Source organism: Salmo salar, chromosome 05, assembly GCF_965601325.2.
Source record: "Salmo salar chromosome 05, fSalSal1, whole genome shotgun sequence".
NCBI lineage: Eukaryota > Metazoa > Chordata > Actinopteri > Salmoniformes > Salmonidae > Salmo > Salmo salar.
In genome coordinates this window covers 41,306,702-41,334,546 of record NC_138295.1, presented here as the reverse complement: position 1 = coordinate 41,334,546, position 27,845 = coordinate 41,306,702, and the positions used below count along the sequence as shown (strand labels likewise).

The 27,845-nt window shown below is 46.3% G+C and overlaps 2 protein-coding genes across 4 annotated transcripts in view; both read right to left on the bottom strand.

Annotated features, from left to right (window-relative positions):
• LOC106604925 (receptor expression-enhancing protein 2) overlaps positions 1–1,908 on the bottom strand; it is a 47,829-nt gene extending 45,921 nt beyond the window's left edge. Inside the window, exon 1 of the mRNA XM_014200065.3 lies at positions 1,680–1,908. Coding sequence (XP_014055540.3) covers positions 1,680–1,711 — 32 coding nt within the window. The 5' untranslated portion in view covers positions 1,712–1,908. The remainder of the gene's footprint in view (positions 1–1,679) is intronic.
• Positions 1,909–4,376: 2,468 nt separating this feature from the next.
• LOC106604924 (lysine-specific demethylase 3B) lies at positions 4,377–27,658 on the bottom strand. 3 transcript variants are annotated; one of them, XM_082975216.1, is made up of 24 exons: positions 27,081–27,658; positions 19,489–19,665; positions 18,222–18,335; positions 18,011–18,116; positions 17,619–17,743; positions 17,373–17,438; positions 16,523–17,239; positions 15,044–16,400; positions 14,547–14,754; positions 14,115–14,329; positions 13,868–14,020; positions 13,224–13,331; positions 12,774–12,901; positions 12,302–12,626; positions 11,896–12,167; positions 11,357–11,623; positions 10,929–11,100; positions 10,609–10,830; positions 10,248–10,367; positions 7,846–7,869; positions 6,341–6,480; positions 5,851–6,027; positions 5,491–5,625; positions 4,377–5,255 (listed from the first exon to the last, which is right to left on the bottom strand). In XM_082975216.1, the coding sequence occupies exons 1-24, from the start codon at positions 27,291–27,293 to the stop codon at positions 5,175–5,177; spliced, it is 5,622 nt and encodes a 1,873-aa protein (XP_082831342.1). In that variant the 5' UTR covers positions 27,294–27,658; the 3' UTR covers positions 4,377–5,174. The 3 variants fall into 3 exon arrangements, with proteins under 3 accessions (XP_082831342.1, XP_082831343.1, XP_014055539.3); XM_082975217.1 differs by having other exon boundaries at positions 12,302–12,623; XM_014200064.3 differs by lacking the exon at positions 7,846–7,869.
• Between the last annotated feature and the right edge of the window lie 187 nt (positions 27,659–27,845).

The following is a 27,845-nucleotide window of genomic DNA, read 5'->3' as shown; positions in this document are numbered from 1 at the left end:
TAGACATACCTATATTTCACTATAGTATTGTAATGAAACAGCAAGGAGCAGGTTTCGAACCCTCGACCTTCAAAGCCCGAAGTCCGGCGCGCTATCGACTGTGCCGCAAAAGCATGCTCGAGCGGCAGAGTCGATTTCGGCGCTTATAAACCCAGGGTCGTTACAGTATACAATGGGACGACCTCAGAGTAACGAGTAATTTTTTGTTGTTTGCATTTTAACTATAAACAACGTGAGCAGGTCTCCATTGCCAACTACTGCAGTACAACAAAATGGGATTAGAAAGTTCGGAAGGCGAGTTACTGCCACAGGGCTCAATAGAACTAATAGGAGCTAGCAGGGTGAAACATTCCCTTAAATTAAGGCCTGTTGTTTCGTAATTACTTAAACTACGGCAGGCACCTGGGGTATATGGTAATATTATGAAGCTGGGCTCCACCGCGGATGCAATTAACAACACCGCACGAGTTGAAAATATTGAACGCATGTTGTACACAACGCACCACAGCCTAGTGTTGTGGACTGCTCCATTGACAATGAATGACTTCCGCCGGAATGCAAACCGTAAAGCATCTGGTGGACATGAAGCGTTAAAGCTTCAATGTGTAACTTTTTGAGCGACGGACCAAAATCACAGAAATTAATTCTAGATCTGTCGTTCTCATCGAAAGCAAGTCTACGAAGCGGTGGATTTAAACTACGTACATTATTTCTATGATTCCTGTTAAGTTTCGGTTTTGTATACCAGCTTCAAAACCCTTAAAATACAATATTGTTGGCAATTGAAAAGATATTTAACAGCGGTTTACATGGTACATGGATTCGCTACACAATGCTTGTTGTCAAAAACTGAAATTAGGCCAACTACTCGAATTTTAGCAACCAGGAAATTACGAGCCATTTCTGCATATTGCACATTTAAGACAACTCATGAATGACAGATCAATCATGTAAAATATTGACTTGATCTTGGTTGAGGTAACATTGGGATAGTGCAGGCCTGGCTCCTACGATCATCAAAACATATGACCGCAACTGCACTGCTAGCATGACACACGACAGCCAGACAAATCATTAATGATGTTAAATTATTTGTCTGTCAGCGTCATGCTAGCAGTGCAGTTGCTGCCATGATTTGATGATCATAGCAGCCGGGCCTGCATTATTCAAGATTATGCACGATTAGCGATATCCAAGACTGAAGCATTTTTGCATTACTGATTTAGTTACACAACCGATATATGAATTCGTAAATTAACTTCAGTAGGTGGCATTAGCAAGCTTGTTAGCCATTTAATGTATTCCACCTTCACTTCAGTTGGCTAGCAGCCTTGTCATTTCAACTAACCACATTAGCTAGTTAACGTTACCTTGCCAATTTTGCACTGGCTAACGGTGTTGCTGTTTGCCTATCATCCTGGCTTTATGATACACCAGTGGTCAAAATGCACATTTAGGCACCATGGGCTATATATAAACCAACGACAATTTAATTGCTAGAAAATTAGCTCGCTCGCTAGCAATCTGGCTATCAAGATAACTGTTCGCGTGCGCTCTGGGCACAAGCCATGGCAGCGAACAGATGACAGCGCGAGTTAGCGTATGTAGCTATAGAACGCGATGTGGGCTAACAAGAGATGATAGCTACAACAAACAGACGCTGCAGAATGCATACTCACACTACCAGCCTGGAGATAATCCACGACACCATCTTAATTGGTTGATTGTAGTGAGTTTTTCCTTATTCTCGGAAATCTAACTAGCTGGCTAACCCCCCCATTCCTCCGTCCACGACCGTGTGGTTGTGATGCAAGTGCTGTTGCCTGCTCCTGCTCTTGAATGCTCTATTTTACTGGCAGGTAGGCTACTGTGGACTCAATCTGCAGCATTCAAAACGCTGGAACTCCTCTCTCTCTTAAAGGGGCAGGTCCACACTGTTTTGTCTTGCCTGTAGAGAAGGCAAAAACAACTGGTTACTGCCACAATGAAATAGGTCCTATGAAGGCTGCCACTGACCCAATTAGCTGAATTATGTAGGCCTAGTTAGACAATACCAAAAAGCTCTGTACAGTGAAACGTCAGATGCACTGATGTCCCAGCCAGTGCTTGCTACTATGTCTAGGCCAGAGCTCTCAAACCCTGTTCCTGTAGAGCTACGGTCCTATATGTTTTCTCTCCATCCTAATATAGCACATCTGATTCTAATAATTAGCTGGTTGATAAACTGAATTAGGTTAGTTATGACTGGGGTTGGCGCAAAAACCGACATGGGTGGGTAGCTCTCCAGGAACAGGGTTGGCAAGCCCTGCTGTAGGCGCTAGGCAGCTGCCACAACAAGTCTGTTTTCATTCATTCCCTCATAAAAATATGGCAGGGTATTGTGTGCAATAATCTTTGCATAAGATAATGCCATAGAACTATGTAATTGATTATCTGTTAATATTCTATGTAATACAACAGCTGTTTGGGATTTGGTAATTGAATTAGGACCACATTAACCTATAACTAGCATGTGTATTTATTTATTTAATTTCACATTTATTTAACCAGGTAGGCAAGTTGAGAACAAGTTGTCATTTACAATTGCGACCTGGCCAAGATAAAGCAAAGCAGTTTGACACATACAACCACAGAGTTACACATGGAGTAAAACAAACATACAGTCAATAATACAGTAGAAAAATAAGTCTATATACAATGTGAGCAAATGAGGTGAGATAAGGGAGGTAAAGGCAAAAAAAGGCCATGATGGCAAAGTAAATACAATATAGCAAGTAAACACTGGAATGGTAGATTTGCAGTGGAAGAAAGTGCAAAGTAGAAATATAAATAATGGGGTACAAAGGAGCAAAATAAATAAATACAGTAGGGGAAGAGGTAGTTGTTTGGGCTAAATTATAGATGGGCTATGTACAGGTGCAGTGATCTGTGAGCTGCTCTGACAGCTGGTGCTTAAAGCTAGTGAGGGAGATATGTGTTTCCAGTTTCAGAGATTTTAGTAGTTCGTTCCAGTCATTGGCAGCAGAGAACTGGAAGGAGAGACGGCCAAAGGAGGAATTGGCTTTGGGGGTGACCAGTGAGATATACCTGCTGGAGTGCGTGCTACAGGTGGGTGCTGCTATGGTGACAAGCGAGCTGAGATAAGGGGGAACTTTACCTAGCAGGGTCTTGTAGATGACCTGGAGCCAGTGGGTTTGGAGACGAGTATGAAGCAAGGGCCAGCCAATGAGAGCGTACAGGTCGCAGTGGTGGGTAGTATATGGGGCTTTGATGACAAAACGGATGGCACTGTGATAGACTACATCCAATTTATTGAGTAGGGTATTGGAGGCTATTTTGTAAATGACATTGCCGAAGTCGAGGATCGGTAGGATGGTCAGTTTTACAAGGGTATGTTTGGCAGCATGAGTGAAAGATGCTTTGTTGCGAAATAGGAAGCCAATTCTAGATTTAACTTTGGATTGGAGATGTTTGATGTGAGTCTGGAAGGAGAGTTTACAGTCTAACCAGACACCCAGGTATTTGTAGTTGTCCACATATTCTAAGTCACAACCGTCCAGAGTAGTGATGCTGGACGGGCGGGCAGGTGCAGGCAGCGATCGGTTGAAGAAAATGCATTTAGTTTTACTTGTATTTAAGAGCTGTTGGAGGCCACGGAAGGAGAGTTGTATGGCATTGAAGCTCGTCTGGAGGGTTGTTAACACAGTGTCCAAAGAAGGGCCAGAAGTATACAGAAAGGTGTCGTCTGCGTAGAGATGGATCAGACTCACCAGCAGCAAGAGCGACATCATTGATGTATACAGAGAAAAGAGTCTGCCCGAGAATTGAACCCTGTGGCACCCCCATAGAGACTGCCAGAGGCCCGGACAACAGGCCCTCCGATTTGACACACTGAACTCTATCAGAGAAGTAGTTGGTGAACCAGGCGAGGCATACAAGATTTGCCATTAAGTAGTGGCTGGTTCCCTGGGAATAGACTTCAGCGGAAGGATATAATAAGAGACTGCCTGCCTTATTGCTGTTATCACTTTCACATTTAGACTCATGCAGGTGAGTCAGGAGGCATAAGAACACTGGGTAGTGGCCTAGGGTGGTCTAGCGATCTAAGCCGCTGCCTCCGGATAACATATACTGCTGCAGCATGGGTAACAATCCATCCAAAACATATGTGGAGTGGAACTGCAAACATTTTTTTTCTTTTTTAAATGAGCTAAATCCTGCTGATGTGTTATATGGACATATTGTTTACATAATCTTTAGCACCTGATACATACACGTTACAATGTGAAGACATGTAACAGTTGTTCAACAATTGAGTCCAATGATACACAACAATAAACAAACAGTTGTATAAATCACCTGAAATGACCAGTACATTTTATTTTTTTGTGAACTTTATTTTGAAAAATCAAAACAGACTGCTAAGATCATCAACATATATTGATACACTGTTAACGGCCAGTAGTTTCTGCTCAGTTGGAATCGCGATCCTTTTACAACGTTTTGAAGTCTGCAGTTCATCCATGCAAACCTTGGGACAACAAAGATGACCAAATAAAATGGAGACATTTCTCTAAGCCACTCTGTCAAGCATTCAAAAAGCCAATACTCTGAATTACCCTCCGGCGTATATAAAAGAAAACATGTTTAAGAAGTCCTTGCTTTTAATTAAAAATAAGACAACTAAAAATACAAAACTTTGGTCTAGTTCACTTCAATGCTTGTTACTTGCAGAAGTCTCAATTCCACCACTAAAGATTAAAACTTCAACAACCAAAAATATCTAAAAACAAGTGAAACCTCTCTTCTAAGGAAGAATAATAATATCAATGGTTGTCGCAAAAGGAAACATAGCCCGGTGCTCACATCTAGTCAGACGCTACACAGAAGCTGAACCGCCTCACGTCACATGTTCTCCTTCTCTTCCACACACACAAACAGGGCACACTGACCTTAAATACAGAGTTAATCAGAAGTGAATTGGAAAACAACTAAGACGTGTAGAGCATGTCGTGTAACAGCGATGATGTACTACTGCCTTCATCCAAGCGCTGACTATAGACCCCCCCCCCCTCCCCACAAAATAAGAGAGTTGTGAGCACATCACTGTGCCTCTCTCTGCACACTGAGACCTCTACTCTATAACTGCAGCTTGTGTGTGTGTTTAGCGGGCACTAAGAGCGTGCTAGCTTGGGTTCGTGGGCCCTCAGTGTCCCCACAGCGTCCTTTACGGCATGGTAGATGATGTTCTTCACCTAGAGAACAGAGATCAAAATTTCCATCAAATCCCGTCAGAATTACAATTGTACCACAATGTTACTGATTGTTTAGCTGATTGATCAATCGATTCAATCCTTTTATTCGTTCTCTCAAATAATTGGCCTATACTATAGTGGAGTCATAGTTCTAAGTGCTCTACTTTTGACCAGAGTCAAAAGTAGCGCAGTACATAGTGAATAGGGTTCCATTTGGGAGGCGGCCGAAGTGTACCTGCAGCTTGTCCTCGTGGTTGGAGTGTGTGGTGGACAGGTGTCTGAACTCCTGGGTCAGTCTGAAACAGTGCTTCACATGCTCAGGAGACACAAAGTCCTCCGCCACCTTGATACAGCTGTACAGGTTATGCACCTTGGGGGCACATGAGAGAAGAGAAAGAGGTGAGTGTGCGATTTGTCTTTTTGAGAGTGCGAGTTAGCGAGAGAGTGTGTGAATGAAAAGAAAAGCAAGAGTATAGACATCATATAGCTAAAAAGGGATAACACAAGGGTACGCTATGCCCCTATGTAACCATTAAACAACACAAAAAGTCTCATTCTAAACCTCGACTGGTACGTCCAGTGTTGCCCCTAGTACCTGGTGGGGAGCCCCGGCGGGGATGAAGACAGCATCTCCCAGGAATTGTACGATGGCCCAGCCCTGCACGCCGTACTCCTCGTACAGCCTCCTGCGCAGCACCCCGTCCAGGTACCAGCTCTGGTCGTGGATAGGGTCGTGGTCCGGAGGGTTCTCCTGGCCCTGCTCCTCACCCACCTACCACAGTCAAAGGATAAGAAGATATGGTAAATCATAGTAACTTGGTATGGTATATCAGAGAGAATGTCTACGTCCAAAATGGCACCCTAATACCTATATAGTGCACTACTTCTCATCAGAGCCCTATGGGCCCAAACGTAGCACACCTATATAGGTAATAGGGTGCCATTTGAGACTGATTTTATCGTGGGAAAAAGTAGAACTAAAGACGTCCAGCCACCATTTTAGATTCTTTCCTGAAATAATGCATTGAAAGAAAATGAATGTGCATATTGACATTTCAAGGAATGTGGTGATGGTGAACTCTGACCTTGCGGAGCAGCTCCCGGATCTTCTCGGCGTCCTTGGCGGCATAGATGTGCCACAGCGCCCCGGGCTTCTCCTTGGCCTCGTACACCCTCCTCTTGGTCATTTCGTCTACGTCACCCTCCTCGATGGTGCTCATCACCTCTGCGGGACCACACACAGAGAGAGACAGGGATGAGCAAACTCCAGCACCGGTCAGTCACTGACAGAGTCCATGTTCAAAGGGAATTATGTAGGAAAGAAGAAGTGCAACACTAAACATCACAAAGCACAGAAGTACCGCACACCTTCACATCCTACAGTTGTAGATACAGGAGGGAAAACACTACACACTACAGTCCTAATCTATAGAAGTGCTCATTCACTATGTCAGCTTCACGAGGCTCCATCTCAAACGACACCCTTTACCTATTCCCCAATGTAGTACACCGTCTTCTGACCATAACCGTGTGGCCCCTAGTCAAAAGTAGTGCACTACAGGAGAAACAGGAGGAATAGGGTATCATTTGAGACACAAGCCAAGGTGAAGTGCTGATTCATCATCAGTCATCCACAATCAGAGGGGCGCTCGGCTGGCAGGGGGAAATGGACTCTCCCTGTTATGACATCATTGTTGGCCGGTGGCAGCTATGGGTTCAACAACAAGACAGAGGTTCCAAATGGCACCCTATTCCTTCTGCAATACACTACTTTGGTCAAAACGGGTACCATTTGGGACACAGAGTTGCTCATCATTTACTGATCAAGTAAACATTTAGGTGGCTAGTGAGGAACATGTATTATTCAAATTCCGGTCAATTGGATAAATTATCCCGAGATTGCCATAGATCAAGTTGCCTGCATGTGTGTGTGGAAGAGACTGTGTGTGTGTGTGTGTGTTCATTTGCTCTGACTTTGATCTCGGTTAGGCATAGAGTCCGGTACAGCTACATATGCTTGTCATGGTAATCTGTGTTTATTTTATAATCTCTCCCCCCGCATCTCTCCTCTAGGAAGAGATATCAGTCAGGGGGGAATGTGACTCCAAAGATGGGCAGCTAGCAAGTTGCTGCTCTTTTCTCTCCTCAAGAGTCAGTGAACCTGTACAGGGATACAGAAAGACAGTACCTACACCTTCATACATCTAGCCCTCCCCAACAGTCAAGGCCAGAACACCAGCTGTCCCAGATAACAGAAGACGTAATGCAAGGAAAGACTTACTAACATCTAACAGCATGAAAATAAAAACTAAGTTGTGTTAAAAGGTTTTAAAACAGAGTTTGGCTGACTGACTATCAGAGCATTACTGAAGGTCAGCTCTACACTGGAGGGAAGACCGCAGGGAGACCCCACTCAGACCACAAATAAACCACAAACAGACCGATGAGCCACCATAGTGTTCTGGCCCCAACCGCACAGGGAGAGGACATGAGGATGGGGGAGTGGGAGAGAGAGAGAGAGAGAGAAGGGAGAAGTTAGTCAAGAAAAAAAGGCATGCTAAGGAGGTGATGTTAAAAAAAATGCACAGACCTTTACATCCAGCGATATCCGTCTCTGTGAACGAGAAATTTTACCACAATCAACATGTGAGACCCATTAAAAGGGCCTTTCCAGGGTCCTGTCCATTGATGCATGGGGAGGGGGGCTGGGTTAGCCTCGTTGGGCTTGTTTCACCAGAGTAGGATAGAAAACAGCATTTCTTACCGTTTTTTTTAAATGGGTCTCTACTAAGGTAATATGCATTAATTAATATGCATTTATGATGTGTATGTCATTGATCCTCGTTTAGTCCTTCTAATTATTGATGATGCTAGTGTTGATATATCAATGTCCCAAGTTGGGATGAATAAGGTTATACTCTAGTCAGAGGCCTCTAGTAATATACAGCAGGGTGGGAAACCTAGGAAAGTCTATAGGAGTGACTGAAGACAGGCTTAAATTTAACATTTACACCATTATTCTGTCTCAATGCTGAGGAATGGCTTCCTGTCCTTAGTTTCCAGAAACTGGAAATGCTGAATGGGACAGTAGAGGGTATTCGATCTTTGTGTGAACCTACTGACTTTCCTATAGAAAACTTTGGAGCGCCTTTCAAATCCAATTATACATGAGTGGGTCATTTCGGAGCCCAATGTGGATTTAACAGTTAACATATTTTTGGAAGATTTTGCCCTAGCATTTTTTTATTTATATACTCTTTAGACCAGGGTTTCCCCAATTTCTGTCCTCGGGACCCAAAGAGGTGCACGTTTAGGTTTTTGCCCTAGCACTACACAGCCGATACAAATAATCAACTAATCATCAAGCGTTGATCATTTAAATCAGCTGTGTAGTGTTAGGGCAAAAACCTAAACGTGCACTCCTTGGGGTCGCGAGGTCAGAGTTTGGGAAATTCTGCTTTAGATGTAAGGTGTTTTAACCTGTCATAATAAAACTACTGAAAAACACAGTGCAGCATTCAATGGAATTGAAAACATGTCTGTTCAAGGACAAAGATCCAAGGACCATATTTTATTTACCTTACAAAAAAACCTCTAGGAATCTTTTATGAGTGTTGCTGGAGGAAAGTGGTAATGTCAGTGTGAGTAGCACATTACTGAAACATACCACTCAGTGCTAAAATGGACACTTGTAATTGCTACCATGCCAATACACACTTGTGCTAATTGCTAGCCATGCTAAAGGTTACATTGTTTAGTGCAGGGGTGTCAAACTCAATTACCGCACGGGCCCTATTGAAAGAAAGAAAACGAATTTGCGGGCCAGACCTACAAAAAAAAACTTGCATACAACTGAGACCCAAACTGGCAATTGTTTTATTTGTTTTTAAATATGCCCTTTTATAATGTCCACTTAAACTTACATAGGATACTGTATAACATTTTAACAAATAAAACTAAATAAATATTATTTGTCCAACCTTTGCTGCTATGCTTGCAGATATGCATAATATGCTGCGACCCTAACCAAAAAGTATTTTTTTTTAAACTGCAAATAACAAAGTAAGTCGGTTCACTAGGTTGTTGTAACATTTACACTTAAAACACGTTTTAAATGTTTGGTGCTGCATGGATCACCAGTACGGTTGATAGTGGCATTGCTGTACGGTGCGCATGGAATGTATTGCAGTTAGGCTACTGCTGAAATGTTGCTGTAATAGGCCTACACGTTTCCCCTTTGTATGGTGTTTTGTTGCAAGTTTCTTGGTTATTCATTGTCAAGCTTTAAAAAACAAAGCCGGGCTACAACATTTTAGTAGCCTGGGACTTGTGGCATGTATGCGTCTGTGTACTTTCCATCCCCGACACGCTATAAATGAGACATGTAAAGCAGCGCAATTGACGTTGAACACACCGATGCGAGCGCGTCAGGCTGTGTAATTTCATAAAGTAGATGATTCAACTGTTGATTAATTTATAGGCCTAGTGTGCTTTAGTATAAATTTATATTAGCATGTAAATCCTTTACCTAATAATTTTGACAACAAATATGACATTTCCTGTAGTACAGTAATGACCCATTGGAACCGAAACTTGGCATCAACATTTAGCCTCCAACATTTTGAAACTTTCGGTCAGTGCCATTAAGGAAAACAGTTGGGCTGCTGCAAATGTAATATGATACAGCGCACTGGCTGGCTCGTTGGTGGTTGTGTGTGGCAATGCACTGCCATTGGACAATGGCAGTGCTTGCTGGGACTTGTAGTGCAGCGCGGAGAGAATGGAAACGGGCCAAAATGAATTAAAAACCCAAATCATTGCGCGTGCCGGATAGAAATGTGTCACGGGCCTTGTGTTTGACACGTGGTTGAGTGTGACGTACGTCAACGCTGGAATGAGTCAGCTGTGTGAGTCAGTGTTGCTGTGAGTGTGTGTGTGTGTGTGTATTAAGTTCCGCTTCACTGTGCGAGTGTGTGTGTTGGTCCTACTCACCCTTGACGTGTTCCCCCTCTCCCTCGGGAATGCCCACGTACACCATGACGTTGACAGCATCAGACACGTCCAGATGCAGGTTGGTAGTGCCAACACTCCGGTCTTCTGTCTCGATCAGACCTGAGAGTGGGAGGGACGGAGAGAGAGAGAGAGATGGAAGGTGTGAGAGAAGGGGGGGGGGTGGAAAAGGTGTAATAGAAGGAAGCGTGGAAAGTGTCAAGAGAGGGGGAAGAGGTGTAAAAAGAGAATATAAAAGGAGGAGATAGAAACAGAGATCAGAGACTGACATTGACATCCCTTTAAAGAGTAAATGGGCTCATTACTAATCTTGCACATTCTCCATCTCCGCCGTCTCTCTCACCGTAGGCATTGTACATCTTAGGCCCCAGGTCTGGCCTGACAAAGAAGTTAGGCAGGCGGGAGGCCAGGTTCAGACGGCCGTCTCGCTTAGTGTACTCTGGGAGGGGTAGGTTCTCCATCAGATCGTCAAACCGTGTGGGCATCATGTCTCGGAAGTCTTCTCCGGGAGGCCAGTCCTTCAGCTTCAGAACCATGGGCTGACCATCACTACCCTTCAGACGCTCTGGGGAGAGAGCGATAAGGCGAGATGAACGAATGAAAGAACAAATAAAATGGATGAATGAACAAACGAATGGCTGAATGAACGATCCCGTTACTTACTGGAGATGACCTGGAAGCCGTCCCAGAAGTCACGGACCTTAACGTCAGAAATGATGGCACAGTTCCGACAGTTGACCAGGTCAACGTCCTGGTCCCCAAACTCCTCACTGAAGGCCTCAGGTCGCCACAGACCCCCCTTCAGACGCTTATGGATACCAGACACCAGCACCGGCTGGAGAGAGGAGGGAAAGAGTTCAAAACAGAATCATCATCACCTCATCTCTCACAGTACAAATCTCCCTCTTCCAAACTTCATCCCAACTACTCTCCCAGTCCATTTCCATCTTCCACACCACCATATTACTACATATTACTCACAGCGCCTTAGTACTACTCTCGGTGAGCACATATTTTTAATTAAGAATCTGTATTTAAAAAAAAAAAAAACTATTTATCGCCTTTCTACCCCACAGAGAGGTCTCTCTCACCTGGCCCTGTTTCCAGCACTCTCTGAAGATCTTCCAGTTGTTGGTGTTGGAGGGATCCTGCAGGCAGAGCAGGCGTCCGTCACAGAGCCAGGAGTGGGAGGTGTGGGGGTCCAGCACGCTGAGGCCCATCACCCCGTCCCTGCGGCCCACCCCGCCCAGCTCGCTGCCCCCCTCGCCCGTACGACGGCCCTCCGCCTTCTTGGTCTCCACCACCGAGGCGATGATATGGTCCAGGAAGTTAGGCAGGCTGCCCTTCATCTTGTCCCCCTGAGAGAGGGAGGAGGGGTTAGACCTGCAGTCTAGGGCTCCCATAGGGCTCTGGTCAAAAGCAGTGCACTATATAGGGAACAGGGTGCCGTTTGGGACACAACCTAGAACTGTGTAGAATCTAAGAATTCTGGAATGGTCCCCTGTAATGTCCCTATATATAGGCATTATGGAAGGATCCATATCTGGGCACTCTGTGACATTCTACATTTGAGCATTCTGAAATGATCTGAATTCTCCTAGATATCTGAGGAAAGCTGAAAGACACTCACGGCGGCTGAGGTGGAGAAGACTGAGGGGAAGGGTATTCCAGTGTCTCCGGGGGCCTGGGGGAGCCTCCCGGGGCCAGAGTTGAGCAGGTCTCGGAGGCTGGAGCCCTCTGGTTTGGGCTGGGTGTTGCTGGAGCCCAGCAGCAGGCTGTTGAACAGTTTAGGACTGGAGGAGGAAGAGGAGGAGGACGAAGGCTTGGACAGGGCGCTGAACGAGTCAAGGCCGAAGGGAGAACGCGTGTCCCGGCCCATCGCCGAGCGCAGCGACCCAGAGTCTAGAGGCGTGGATAGGAGACGATGGTTAGAGATGGTGTAATCTAAAACACATGTACGATTCATTGAGAATAATATGAGTTCGGATCGAGACAAGAAGATGAAGTGAAAGAGATGATATTCTCCTGGCCCTTACCTTTAGTGTCCTCCACCTTGGCTTTCTGAGTGGCCAGGTCTGCCAGCCAGTGCAGGGCGGTGGAGTTGCCCTCACCCGTGGAAGGGCGGGGGTCCTTGGGGGTGGCGGTCTGGGCAGAGTTAGGGGGGGCACTGGTACTGTTGGTGGAGTTAGTATCAACCCCTCCTCCTGCCGCCTCGGATGACATTGTGCTGGATGTAGGCTGTGTTTTGACCACTGTTGTCTCCCCCCCCTCGGGTTTAGGAGTGGTTGAACCCGCTGGCCCCCCACCACCTGTGATTGGTCCACTACCACTGCTCCCCATGCTGGAGGACACTGCAGACTGCTGGGACAGAAATAAGGAACATCTTACTGCATTCTAATGAAGCCCTTGACAGGCAATATGTAAAACAAGTGAAAACCATGCGTGGATGGTAAAAATGTAAAATATTGATCTTGGTTTGACATTTTTAAAAAGGGGGTGGTGCAGTACCTGTGAGATGCCGTTGGGGGCGCTATGGCGCACTAGGGGCCTGTGGTGCCGGCTGGTGCAGGGGCAGTTTGCCTTGATGCCCCATTTGCCCCGGGCTGAGTGCACCATATCCCCTATGTTATAGAGAGCTGAGGAGAGAAAGAAATGTCAATATGGGACAACTCTTATGGAGATACACAACATAATAATTAGACGTTATAGTTAGGGCTGGGAGTTTGTCCGGACCATGTGACATGAGCAGGAAAGACTCCAGGCCCCAGTTCTAGGCCCAGTCCTATATGAGGATTTGATTGGTGTAAGGAATGTGGTGAAACTTCTACTTAGCCTATTAGAGGGCAAGGTGGAGCTGTTAACATATTGCTTACAACTGTCAAATCCTCTCTAATATCCACAAGTGCTTAGGGGTCCATTTGGGCCCTAGGCTTCTATAGGTATCCTGCTCCATGTTACCTGTTCCAGGTATGATCTGTGTGGGCATGAGGCTCTGGGGCTCGTGTCTCTGGCCTTTGACACACTTCAACCAGGAGAACACCTCGTCATCAGGCCCCTCGTCCACCTCTGAGAGACAAAAACAGAAAGGGTCATTTATAAAAGCGGCTCTGCACTGCAGCTGACCCATTGCTTCCAGCCACTCTGGGTATACAGGGGGGTTGTGTTGTTAAGAAATACAAAATTGTCAATTCCCTGTAGGTTAATGGACAATAAAGTACATCTTATACGGATTCCTTCTTAACAATTAGCAGCAGCTAAATCTTTACTACTTCAAAACAAACATCACTGAAAGACCACTACAGGCAAACACTGCTGGTGAAATGGACAGGGCCCCCTCAGCGTTACCCCAGCCCATCCCTTTCTGTTGAGTCTAAGGTGTCAAAATTCCGGTAACTTCCCCAACGTTCCCCAGTATTTCAGAAATCCTAGGTGGAATATTCTCAGATTTCCTGCTTATTCCCTTGGAATTCCAGGAACCTTCCAACCAGGATATCTGGAAAACCGGAGAATTTCGGGGAAGTGACCGGAATTTTGCCACCCTAGTTGAGTCTCACACATTCTGTATGTTCTCTAGATTCTATATGGAATTCTATGACTCTCACCCTCCAGAGGGCGGTTCCTCCGTTGCCGGTAGCAGTCCAGACACACCCCGAAGCCACACTTCCTGCAGACCCAGTGGATGTTGAAGAGAGTGGTCTCACACACGTCACACATCTCCCTGACGCCGCGCACCGCCCGCTTCCACGCCACTTTCTCTGTGGGACACAGACAGATTGGGCCCTGGTCAAAAGTATTGCACTGTTAAGGGAATAGGGTGCCATTTTGGACGCAGAACCCAAGAGCACTCACGGTGAGGCTCGACCATCATCATGGCCTCCTTCTCAGACATGACGAGCTGACAGAACTGGTCTCCCACGTTGGCCAGGATGTACTTGGAGGTGTCCAGGTCCAGGCCCTCCTGTACGGACGGCGAGGGTAGCCACAGCCCCATGGCCATGGCGTCGCTCTGCTGAGGGCTCAGGAAGCCCTCCACACGCAGGATGCCCTTACGCGTGAACGCCAGCCTGGTTAGGAGTCAAAGGTCAGAGGAGTGCAGGACGTATGTTTTAGATGAGAGTAGAACACGTTGGATTGTAATTGAGGTTGATGAAATGACCGATATTCGTTGTCACATTCCTTGTAAGAGGATACACACCACAGCCATTCCTCACACAGTGCTTGGACACGCACACACAGGAAAACACACAGTCTTTGGTACACAGACACGCACACAGACGGTACCTGCGAAAGTGGAAGAAGCGGCAGGCCACATTGGGGTCGTCGTCGTCAGGCTCCTGCTCCCGGTACTTCCTGTAGCGCTCCATGCGACACTCGCGACATTTGTGGAGGTGGGGCGCCACGTTGATACAGGAGCCGTCCTGCAGGAACGACTCTCCCGACTGCTTCAGACGACGCACCTTAGTCACGTCCTTCAGCACTGACTGGCCCACTGGAGAAAAAAGGAAAGAGCGAAGGGTTATAATTAGAATATGAAGCGATACAAAACCACGCAATGACAACCTATTTATCAAAGAGTGTAGGAAAGGGTAACGGAATCATTAGGGAAGAGTTGGTCAGAAACTTTTCTTCACCATCAATCTTGTTAACGTTTCATGACCCTGACCACAATCTAACTTGCCTCAACATTGACGAATGACATGTTACAAATGATTGAGGAACACATTGACGTACTGTAGGAATACTTTATCTGAGCCCTATCCGGAGGCTCCAGGTCTTACCTTTGAAGGGCTTGTTGCGTGGCCGGCTCTTGGCCACCCCTGGGCCTTTACCCTTCTGCAGCAGCATGGCTCCCTCCTTGATGGGCCCCGGGAGGCCCCCAGGGGCCTGCCCTCTCTCCAGCCCCTCCTCAGTCTCACTCAGGTCTGACAGGTCGCTGTTATCGCTGGAGTCAGAGTCCCGTTTAGATACCTGGCCTCGCTCCTCCAGGGCAAACTTCTGGGCCTGGCCCTGGTCAAATGGCATGGGCGCATCCTCACCACTCCCCCCAGGGACAGCGCTCCCAAACATGGGGTAACCCGAGGTGGAGCTGGGCCGGTCATCCAGAGACCCACCTTCACCTGAGGAGCCCTGTTCCCCTGTGGAGGCGCCCTCCCTGGGCTTGGAGGGGGCATCAGACTGGGGCCTCTGTATGAAGGCAGGTCCTGGGGCTGGGGAGGAAGAACTGGAGGCAGCGGCGCCTGAGAGGGAGGCGAAGGGGGAAGACAGGATGCCCTTGGGCGGCTCGGCCATTGTAAATAGGTTGGGGTTGCTCTCCGAGGCGGAGGCAGGGCCCAGGGTCTCAGGCTCCAGAGGGGATGGTTTGCCGCTAAAGGGGCTGTGGGAGAGCTTCTCCCCATAGGCCAGGAAGGGGTTGGAAGGCTCCTTTGAGCCCTGGAGGAACAGGTTCTGGTGGCTGTCTGTCTTGGTGCTGAAGCCACCCACCGCGCCACCGTTAGTGCCACTCCTGTTAGCACCACCCAGAGATCCAGAGGCCGGAGCCAGGGGGGTGCCGATCGCAGCCATTCCCAGAACGGAGCTCCTCATCCCCCCAGAGCTGCCGCTGAAGGAAGACGAGAGTTTGTCTCCTCCGAAAGGCTTGTTGAGCACTCCGTTGCCTGCCGGCTGGGTCTCAGGCACTTTCGACTGCTCTTTGAGATGAGCTGTAGCTGAGCCAAACAGGCCAGTTGAAGCGGGGGCCAGAACAGTCTTTTTGAGTCCCTCTGTGGAGGCGGAGGGCATGAACAGGCTAGGAGGCTCCTTACTCAAGCTCTCTGACACTGCTGTGAAGTAGTTGGTGTCTTTAGCCTGGCTCTGACCCAGGCCTGAAGTCAGGTTCTCATTAGAACCACCAGGGTTCTGGCCAGTCTTCTGACTCATACACTGGAAGAATAAGTTCTGGTCTTGCTGCTGCGGTTGGGCTTCGTTGTTCTTGGCGCCTCTGAAGGAAAAGCCAAAGGGTCCGGGGGTGTCCTGGGAGACTGACGCTGTGTTGGAGGAACCGTTGGTCTGGGAGCTTACCTCTCCGAACACAGAAGCACCAGCAGGCTTGGACTGGGGCAGCCGGAATCCAGCCGCAGCCAGGATGGGCTTAGAGCCCTAAAGAAGCAAGATAAGGAAATAGCATATTAGTGAGACCAATTATAGTTAGTAACTACTAAGTAATTACAGTGTTACAACACAGGTTAAGAGCAAAGTCACGTTAAGTTTTACTAATTCACCTCTGTCTGGTTGGGTGGTCCTGTCCAGGCGGTGGGTTTGGGGCTGAAGCACAGGGGGGCAGAGAGGGCCACGCTGGGGGCACTGCCCTGCGATGGGGACGAGATGGTTACTGGGCCGGGGGACACCAGGGCAGCCGTCTTGGGGTAGTTAGACTGGGATGGCTCCTCGCTCTCTGGGTTCGGGACTGCTGGGGAAGGCTTGGCGGCCGGAGCTCCAGGGACAAGGCTGGGCATCTGGCCCAGAGAGGGGAAGGAAGTGTTGGAGAATGGGGAGGGAGCTGGTTTGAGGGGGGGTGGGGTGGGGGTGACTGTAGTGGTGGAGTCGGCAGACCCCTGTCTGTCCTGTGTGGAGAGGGAGCGTCCGTTTTCCTTGGGGTACCGCGGCAGAGCTTTTGATTGGTCCATTTGGGAGGAAATGCTGTTCGGGGTGGCGTGACCTTGTGTGACTTCAGAGGAACTGCTGTTATTGTTGGTAGTGCTGTTCACTCTGCCTCCTCCACCCACTCCGTCTTCTCCTCCGGTTGCTACCTCCGCACCCCACGTCACCATCCCCTTGGTGGAGCCGCTCCCGTTCTGTCCCTCCGCTGCTCCCTCTCCCGCCCCCTTAAAACGCTTCAGAGTCACATCCTCCTCGTCTTCCGACGATGTCCTCCGTCTACGGCCGCTCTCGCCCTTCACGCCGTCGCTCTCCTTCCTCCGCCGAGCATCCTTCCCGTTCTGACCGAGGAGAGAATGGAGAAATGTAAAAAGGATGAGGAAAATGCAAACTCAAACAAGTCGACCAACAACCGCATAAGTATTTTGGAAACAAAAGAAAGAAGGGAGGAACTGTATACTTTATCCAACTTACCTCAAAGTGATCTTCAGCTAGTATTATGTGCATTACCCGAGGATCCACCACCTGGGTCTCCTCTCCCTAGAACACAATAATAAACACTTAGCTAACAGCTGTCAACACCTCCGCCGTATTACGTAACATCCAAAAGGTACTACGAAAGCACATCCAGGCAGTGGTTGTGTGTGTGTGTGTGTGTGTGTGTGTGTGTGTGTGTGTGTGTGTGTGTGTGTGTGTGTGTGTGTGTGTGTGTGTGTGTACCTGGTCCATGGTGATCTCCATGATGTGCGAGTTGGGGTCGTGCCGAGAGACCAGGCCCAGGGCCCAGTGCTCGTCAAACTCACACTGGTAAACCTGAACCCTCCTGCCCTGGATTGTGTAGGAGCCTGGAGAGACAACACAACCAACAGGACAAGGCTCAAAGACCCGTAGAGTAGCGCGCCAGAAGGATATTATGGAGGGAGTGAAAAGTGAGAAGAGATGAGGGTAAGAGAAGAGGTTTGAGAAGTAGATGCTAGAAAAGGCCACTATTGACAAGTGCAGTGTAGGAAAACATGGGTGAGCAATAAAAAGGCAGGAGGAAAGTCAAAGCGCGCCGTACACACTACAATAGGTTTCCGTTCATTCCAGAGATATGTCTAAGAAAGACTCACCCTTCCTGAGGATCTCCTGCAGCTCAAAGTCACTGTGCCAACTGGACACAGCAGCCTGCAGAGATGGCTGCTCCAGCAGGAGGGCGTGCCCCACGTCTTTCTCTACCTACAGAGCAAGACAAAATACACAGACACAGAGATATAACACACACACACACACACACACACACTTCAAATGAAAGTTGACACACACAACCTTGAGTAAACCCACCTCAAATCTCTGGAGTGAATTCCCGTCAGGGAGGAAGTCGAGGGTTCTGCTCCCGAAGAACTCCACAGGGACCAGGGAACCCAAACCCACACGGTCCACTAGAGACCGGAACGCCTAGTGAACGAAGAGGAACATCGTTAGGAAAAGAACCCTTAAGAGTTATTTTCTAACCATCTAACTCTGAACGATATGGAGAAATAGGTAGTACACTCTTTTAAGGTTAGTTCAGAGGGTGCATGTATGAACTCTCCTCTCACACTCCCTGGCTAGCATTCCGATCCTTTTTTCCCCCACCTTTATTTAACTAGACAAGTCAGATAAGAACAAATTCTTATTTTCATTGACGGCCTAGGAACAGTGGGTTAACTGTTCAGGGGCAGAATGACAGATTTGTACCCTGTCAGCTCGGGGATTCGATCTTGCAACCTTTCGTTTACTAATCCAACGCTCTAACCACTAGGCTACCTGCCGCCTCTGTTAATTGGTGGAGTGGCTGGAGAATGATCTCTAATCTTATCCTCTGGCAAAGCATGAGGGAGTCCGTTGAGCTGTTTTTCTACTGAGAGCAGCAGCAGGTTGCTGCGCGTGGGCATCTTATGTAATGGTAACAGGTCCTCCAGACATCCCTTGCTGGGACAATTGCATTTCCACAAGCTGGCCTGGCCTCACTTCAGGGAGTGTGAGAGCAGAGTACATACATCATACATGCACCCTCTGAACTAACCTTAAAAGAGAGTGTAGTCCCTATTTCTCCATGCCAGACAGGCATATAATAGTAGCTTAGAGCCCCCCAAGAAAACATTCCCAAATTACAAATACTAAAATCAATCGTTATAATATTATGTTGTTCTAAAAGTTAGGTTTGAGGTTCTCCAAATCAACTCTTACTTCAGGAAACAATCCCACTTCGGAACCAATGTATATTAGTTAATATACAGCACCAACTACATAAATATCTGTTATGGTCCATTATCTGGTACCAGGACTTCAACCCCATTTTACAGCCCATGACCTAATAGTCTCCCCCAATAGATGTGTTTTGTAGGTGACCCCCCCCCCCCATCATGCTGTTGGCAACTGGTCCAGATCAGTTGCTTAGCTGTGGTTCCATGTATTTTAACTATCCCAGAGCTTTGATGAATCAGGGGAGGTAGTTCAGGGCTACAACAGAATTGTGAAACTTCTGCAGGGTCACAGAGTAGAGGATTGAGTGTTACAGTCAAAACATTATTTGGTAAACCCTAAGCCAGAGGAGGTGGCTCCTCACCAGGGCAGGCCAGGCTGTCCCAGGGGTTCCTCCAGCTGCAGGGTGGTTCTGGTTGGGGTCGCTGCTGCGGTTAGCCCAGACGATGGAGGACTCGACCAGTACAGCTCTCACCTCCTCCCCGTACACCTGTACCCAGGACCGCCTGCGCCACGCACAGTCCTCAAACTCCACAAACACCTACAGGACGGGGGAAAGGAATGGAGGGGAAAGATGATGGGAGAGTGGTGCCATTTCTGTAAGACTAGCTATATTAACTTAGGCTCAGTGCCATGTGAAGAGTATATTTTCAAAAGAACAGAGGTAAGACAAAACCCTGACAACATTGGGCTGATGGGAGAAGAGCAGCCACCGACAGGCTACAGACGGAGTCAGCAGGACAGGCCTTGGTAGCATCATACACAGTCAGCAGAGCCCGGGCAGCACTAGTGACTCAAACACAGCATGTCTACACCTCAAAGTCTGGGCAAGGCACCATCTCTCGGGAAGAGCAGTCAATTATTAGAAATAGGCAAGACAATTCAAAACCGGTCTCACTTTCTCATTTACCCCTCATTGTCAATAAGTAGCCTAGTGCGACATTATTGATGAGAGGATTACAGTGAGTACGGTTAAATGCACACAATGCGATTGTGAATAGTCAGACTAATATAATAGTTTGATTTAAACATTCAGATGCTTTGCAAGAACAATTCTCTAATAATCCTGTTTACATGGACACATCTGAAATCAAAGTTTATTGGTTGCGTATAGCAGCGCAGCGAAATGCTTATGTTACTAGCTCCTAACAATGCAGTCAAGTCAAACAATCAAAATGTAAAGAAAAATATTTTAAAAAACAAAAACAGCAAGTAATCAAGAATGAACAGCCCAAATAGCACTTTAGCAGTAACAAAATGCAATCTATATATAGTGCATTTGGAAAGTATTTAGACCCCGACTTTGTCCGCATTCTGTTACGTTACAGCCTTATTCTAAAATTGATTGAATTGTCCCCCCCCCCCCCCCATCTACACACAATACCCCATAATGACAAAGCAAAAACAGGGGTTTAGACATTTTTGCTAATTTCTACAGTACCACTCAAAAGTTGACAGCAAGACATTCAAGGAGTTTATGTTTACTAATTTTCTACAGTGTAGAATAGTGAAGACATCAAAACTATGAAATAACACATATGGAATCATGCAGTAACCAACAAAAAAAGCTTAACAAATCAAAATACATCTTAGATTCTTCAAAAGTAGCCACCCTTTGCCTTGATGACAGCTTTGCACACAACTGGCATTCTCTCAACTAGCTTCATGAGGAATGCTTTTCCAACAGTCTTGAAGGAGTTCCCACATATGCTGAGCACTTGTTGGCTGCTTGTCCTTCACTCTGCAGTCCACCTCATCCCAAACCATCTTGGGTTGAGGTCAGGTGATTGTGGAGGCCAGGTCATCTGATAAAGCAATCCATCACTCTCCTTCTTGGTCAAATAGGCCTTACACACCCTGGTGGTGGGTTTAGGGTCATTGTTCTGTTTAAAAACAAATGATAGTTCCACAAATCCAAACCAGACTGGATGTTGTATCGCTGCAGAATGCTGTGGTAGCCATGTGCCTTGAATTCTAAATAAATCCCTAATAATGTCACCAGTAAAGCACCATCACACCTCCATGCTTCACGGTGGAAACCACACATGCGGAGATCATCCGTTCTCCTACTCTGCATCTCACAAAGACACGGCGGTTGGAACCAAAAATCTCAAATTTGGACAAAGACCAAAGGACAGATTTACACAGGTCTAACGTCCATTGCTCGTGTTTCTTGGTCCAAGCAAGTCTCTTCTTATTGCTGCCCTTTAGTAGTGGTTTCTTTACAGCAATTCGACCATAAAGGCCTGATTCACGCAGTCTCCTCTGAACAGTTGATGTTGAGATGTGTCTGTTACTTGAACTCTGTGAAGCATTTATTTGGGCTACAATATGAGGTACAGTTAACGAATGTACTTATCCTCTGCAGAAGAGGTAACTCTGGGTCTTCCTTTCCTGTGGCGGTCCTCATGAGAGCCAGTTTCATCATAGCCCTTGATGGTTTTTGCGACTGCACTTGAAGAAACTTTGAAAGTTCTTGATATTTTCCAGATTGACTTACCTTCATGTCGTAAAGTAATGATGGACTGTTATTTCTCTTTGCTTATTTTTAGCTGTTCTTGCCATAATATGGACTTGGTCTTTTACCAGATAGGGCTATATTCTGTATACCACCCCTACCTTGTCACAACACAACTGAATGGATCAAACGCATTAAGGAAAGAAATTCCACAAATTAACAAGGCACACATGTTAATTGAGATGCATTTCAGGTGACTACCTCAAAGCTGGTTGAGAGAACGCCAAGAGTGTGCAAAGCTGTCATCAAGGCAAAGGGTGGCTACTTTGAAGAATCTCAAATACATTGATTTGTTTAACACTTTTTTGGTTACTACTTGATTCCATGCGTGTTATTTCATAGTTAATGTCTTCACTAGTATTCTACAAATGTAGAAAATAGTCAAAATAAAAACCCTGGAATGAGTAGGTGTCCAAACTTGTGACTGGTACTGTATCTCTGCAGATGCTCTCAAGCTCTGTCAGGTTGGATGGGGAGCGTCGCTGCACAGCTAGTTTCAGGTCTCTCCGGAGATGTTCGATCGGGTTCCCGTCCGGGCTCTGGCTGGGCCACTCAAGGACATTCAGAGACTTGTCCCGAAGCCAAGAAAACGCAGGAGTGGCTATGTGCTTAGGGTCGTTGTCCTGTTGGAAGGTGAACCTTCGCCCCAGTCGGAGGTCCTGAGCGCTCTGGAGCAGATTTTCATCAAGGATCTCTCTGTACTTTGCTCCGTTCACCTTACCCTCTATCCTGACTAGTCTCCCAATCCCTGCCACTGAAAAACATCACAGCATGATGCTGCCACAACCATGCTTCACTATAGGGACGGTGCCAGGTATCCTCTAGACGTGACGCTTAGAATTCAGGCCAGAGAGTTCAATCTAGGTTTTATCAGATCAGAGAATCTTGTCCTTTAGGTCCTTGTGCCTTTTACTGAGGAGTGGCTTCCATATGGCCACTCTACCATAAAGTCCTGATTGGTGGAGTGCTGCAGAGATGGTTGTCCTTCTGGAAGGTTCTCCCATCTCCACAGAGGAACTCTGTCAGAGTGCCCATCGGGTTCTTGGTCACCTCCCTGACCAAGGCCCTTCTCACCCGATTGCTCAGTCTGTCCGGGCAGCCAGCTCTAGAAAGAGTCTTAGTGGCTCCAAACTTCTTCCATTTAAGAATGATGGAGGCCACCGTGTTCTTGGGAACATTCAATGCGGCAGAATTTATTGGTACCCTTCCCCAGATCTGTGCCACGACACAATCCTGTCGTCTCGGAGCTCTACGGACAATTCCTTCAACCCCATGGCTTGGTTTTTGCTCTGACATGCACTGTCAACTGTGGGACCTTATATAGACAGGTGTGTGCCTTTCCAAATCATGTCCAATCAATTGAATTTACCACAGGTCGACTCCAAAAAAGTTGTAGAAACATCTCAAGGATGATCAATGGAAACAGGATGCACCTGAGCTCAATTTCGAGTCTCATAGCAAAGGGTCTGAATAGTTAGGCAAATAAGGTATTTCTGTTTTTACTTTATTTCTAAAAACCCGTTTTCACTTTGTCATTATGGGGTATTGTGTGTAGATTGATGAGCAAATCATTTTATTAAATAAAATGTTATAATAAGTTTGTAAAGTAACAAAATGTGAAAGACAAGGGGTCTGAATACTTTCCGAATGAACTGTATATGTAGACCGGGGGAATTTACACAAGACAAACTAAAAATGGTATGTACACCAGTAGATATATTAGTGAGCTAGATCACGAATCCAGTATAAATAAATAACCGGTGTGTATAAACAGTAACTAAAATACAAATGTACAGTAACAGAAATATTACAATAGACTGTCAGGGATACATTATTTAAAATACACCGTGTGAAACCAGTTCAATGTCTCTATAACATGGGACAGCAGCATTGGCTGTGTGTGTGTTCATGAGGTGTGTGTGTTGTGTGAGTGAGTGAGTGTGCGTTGCCTGGTTGACAGCTAGTGATGGCTGTTCAACTGTCTGATGGCCTGGTAATAGAAGCTGTTTAGTCTCTCGGTCTTGGCTTTGATGCACCCGTACCGTCTCCGTCTGTTGGACGGCAGCCGAGGGCTCGGGTGACTGAGGTCCTTGATGATCTTCTTGGCCTTAGTCACCAGGTGCAGTCAATGTCATGGAGGGCTGGCAGCGTGACCCCGCTGATGTGTTGGGCTGTCTACAACACCCTCTGGAGAGCCATGTGGTTGAGGGCGGAGCAGTTGCCGTACCTGGCGGTGATGCAGCCCAGCAGAATGCTCTCAATGGTGCTGTTGAACTTTGCGAGGGTCTTAAGGCGTCAGCATACTTTGGTTCGGCTGGCGCCTAGCTGAACTTGGCTAGGCGAACCCGAACGAGTGTGCTCGCATACTCCCTCAAAAGACCTTCAATTGAGAAACTAGAAAAAAAGCAGCAATAGTACTTTGTCCAACTTGAGACGATGTAGCCAGAATACACTTCTTCAAAAATCAGAATTAATCTAAGACAACGCAAGAAATCTGCCATTAATTTTGATGTTTTTCCAGAGGAGACCTTAGTCGCGCAATTTTACATCTAACTAAGATGTTTGGTGCAGTATTTCTCATGTAAAAAAAATATGCATGAAAATGAGTCGTCTCTCATTGAATGAGAAAACACCTAATTGAAAAATCCCTACTGTCGACCAATCCCAGACGAAAGGGGCGTAGCCCCATAATACTACCCACCACTGTATGCTCTCGTTGGCTGGCCCTCGCTTCATATTCGTTGCCAAACCCACTGGCTCCAGGTCATCTACAAGTATTTGCTAGGTAAAGCCCCACCTCATCTCAGCTCACTGGTCACCATAGCAGCACCCACCCTCCAGCATGTATATTTCACTGGTCACCCCCAAAGCCAATTCCTACTATGGCTGCCTTTCCTTCCAGTTCTCTGCCGCCAATGACTGGAACGAATTGCATTTATTTTTTTTTTTTTTTTTTTTTTAAATCACTGACGCTGGAGACTCATATCTCCTTCACTAACTTTAAGCATCAGCTGTCAGAGCAGCTCACAGATCATTGCACCTGTACATAGCCCATCCAACTACCTCATATTGCAAATGTATTTTTTTTGCTTCTTTGCGCCCCAGTATCTCTACTTGCACATTCATCTTCTGCACATCTACCATTCCAGTGTTTAATTGCTATACTGTAATTACTTTGCCACTACGGCCTATTTATTGCCTTACCTCCTTAATCTTACCTTATTTGCACACACTATATACAGATTTTTTCTGTTATTGACTATACGTTTGTTTATTCCATGTGTAACTGTGTTGTTGTTGTTTGTGTCGCACTGCTTTGCTTTATCTTGGCCAGGTCGCAGTTGTAAATGAGAACTTGTTCTCAACTGCCATACCTGGTTAAATAAAGGTTAAATAAAAAATAAATAAAAAGATGTCGGCTTCCGACTTCAGCTTGCCTCGAGAGAAAAATGAGCAACAGCCCCCCCCACCAAAAAAAACTTGCCTAAGACCAAAAACGTTGGCATAATATATCCATGAACTGTTCCGGATGGGAAGCATGGCAAATTCTTTCAGCCATTTAAGGTTGTAGAAACTCTGTTGCACCTTCTTCACCACAATGTCGGTGTGGCAAGACCATTTCAGGTCCTGAGGGATGTGGAACTTGAAGCTTTTGACCCTATCCACTGCAGCCATGGTCGATGAGGATGGGGGCACGCTCCCTCTTCGGTCTCCTGTAGTCCACAATAAGCTCTTTCGTTTTGTTGATATCGAGGGAGAGGTTATCAGGCTACTTGATCTGACTTTGATAAATGCAGAAAATTGCCATCCAAATAAACGTTCTACCACAGACCATGTTATTTTTGTGAAGTCTATTTGATTGAGTTCAAAAACATAGAAATAGTTTTGACATACAAACTAAGATAAATACTTTGAGTTTATCCAAACTCACATCACTCACGCAAAAGAAGGAAGCTTGCGCTGCTTGTGCTAGCACGTGCAGAGAAAATACTCCACGGTAACTTGGATTAAGGCATTTAAATGCCCCATTTATTCTAAAGATTGGTGTTCTGTGCAGGTGGTTTAATCGGCGTATGCTTACTTCGATTATGACCTTAGTACACCGATTAAGATAAGCAGAGTAAGGTGTTAATATGACTAATGCCATACTCGGCCTACAGCCATAATCAGTTTAATATCAAATTATTAGCGTGCATGTAAACATACTCAGCGTAACAATGGATTGCATTTACATGGGCACATGCTCTACTCTAGGTCTCAAGGCAGGGGCAAGATATTTGTCAGCAGAAGTCCATTTTAAATGTGAAACTTGCTGACTCACTCAGCATACAAGCCCAACTTGGACAGCTTTGTGAATTTGAACTGTGTGGTTCTGTGAGAGGTGAAACAAGTGCTGTGATTTGAAGAATGCCCTCCTACCAAGACCAGATAACCTGCCCAGAAGACATTGCATATAGACATTATGATGATCAGCACATAGTCCATGCAAAAACATACAGACATATTTACATACAGTAACATATCTCCTCCCAATAGAAACAAGAACAGGAGAGCACTGAGCGGTGTCTGTAGTTACTATCTGCAGTAGTTAAAAAAGCCTACTTCCCAAAAATGGTCCTGGAGACTTCCTTGAAAGCTGAATCATTTGAATAAACTACTCCAACCAACACCTGTGCCTTTCTAAAAATCTGGATTTGGCAACTGCATTTGGTATAAAAAAAATTTTTTTTAAAGACACCTGACATTATTTAACCTCTGTAATTCTAGTTCTGGATGTTGGCATGCCTTGTAATCAATCATAGGCTGCATCATCAAGTCAGACAGCCTTTTCAGATGTATTTATATTCTCAACTGCAGAATCTTCTACCTACATCCTCCACATTGATCAATGAAATGATAGGAACACATATGGGGTCACGCAATTACGAAAAATGACTTAAGAATTAAAAATTTGTACTTGGTATCATGACGTTGAAGATAATACACGCAACAACTTACACCTAACTATGTAGGCCTAACGTTAGCTGTATCACCATCAATATCTACATTCGGTCATTTGAGGCAAGCAAATCTAATACACCGACGTTCACATTTTAATGAGGCTATGCCTATTGCACATGAATTTCATTCTGGAGACTACGCTAAAGTTGGCTAGCAAGCTAACTAAGTTAAAATCTGTCGAAGGCCCAAAATCCCCGGGCTAAATTATGGGGACAGTGGCTATCTGGCAAGCGCAACACAGCGGCACGATTGGCTAGCTTTCGCTATTCATAATGTGTTAGTTGGATAATATAATTTAAGCATAAACAACAGACCATTAATTATTTGTATGCCTTCTCTTTTCAGTTTCGTTAAATACGTAACTAGCTAGTTAAATCATGCGTTTAGCTTGTTAGCTAGCTAACGTTAGTTGTTTTTATTCACATGAAAACACTGACCGTCAGCCCCGCAGCTGCTGTTGTTGTTGTCGCCTCTCCTCCGCTCACCTCTACCCCTGGGCTGGCCAACCCTATGACGCTGACCGCCCGGACGGTCCCCCGGAGCCAGTCACGAGTCCAGGCGGCCTGTTCCGCTTCGGATCCAGCTGCGGACCGGCCATCGTTGAGGAGCAGTAGAAGTCGCTTCCCAATCAGTTCAAGAGAGTCTCCCATATTTAGCTAGCCACTGTGAATTGCAGGAGCAACTTCCTTCGCCTATATTTCTGTTGGGAACTCCGATGCACTTAGCTAACGTTAGCTAGCTAGCCAGCCAGTTAGCCAGGTTAAATCGGCCTAAAATAAGTGACAGATTTAAACCTCAACTACCGCAACTTTGCTGCATGCACCGGAGTCCCCTCTTCCGTAGGATGCACGGGAAAATACGGCGGACCAAGTCACGCCACAAATAGAGAAGTACCGAGATGTTAATGTCCGCAAAGCCGCTATCCCGCTCTATCCGCCATTGAGGCTTGCAATTGCAAAAATCAAACACACTCCTCCTCGTACTAGCTACAAGGCTCCACTGCGGAGATAGCTAGCGAGCGTGTGAATTGCAACAGCGACTTATGCTGGTTTACCGGTGTACTACACAGAACCCGTTCAATCTGGAATGCCAAATACCAGTGTCTGGATATCTGAAAAAAAATACAGTTGGCCTAAATGGAAACCATTTTTTGGGGGGGGTTGCGCAAAACTACTTTTTCTCGGACACCACAGATATGCTGT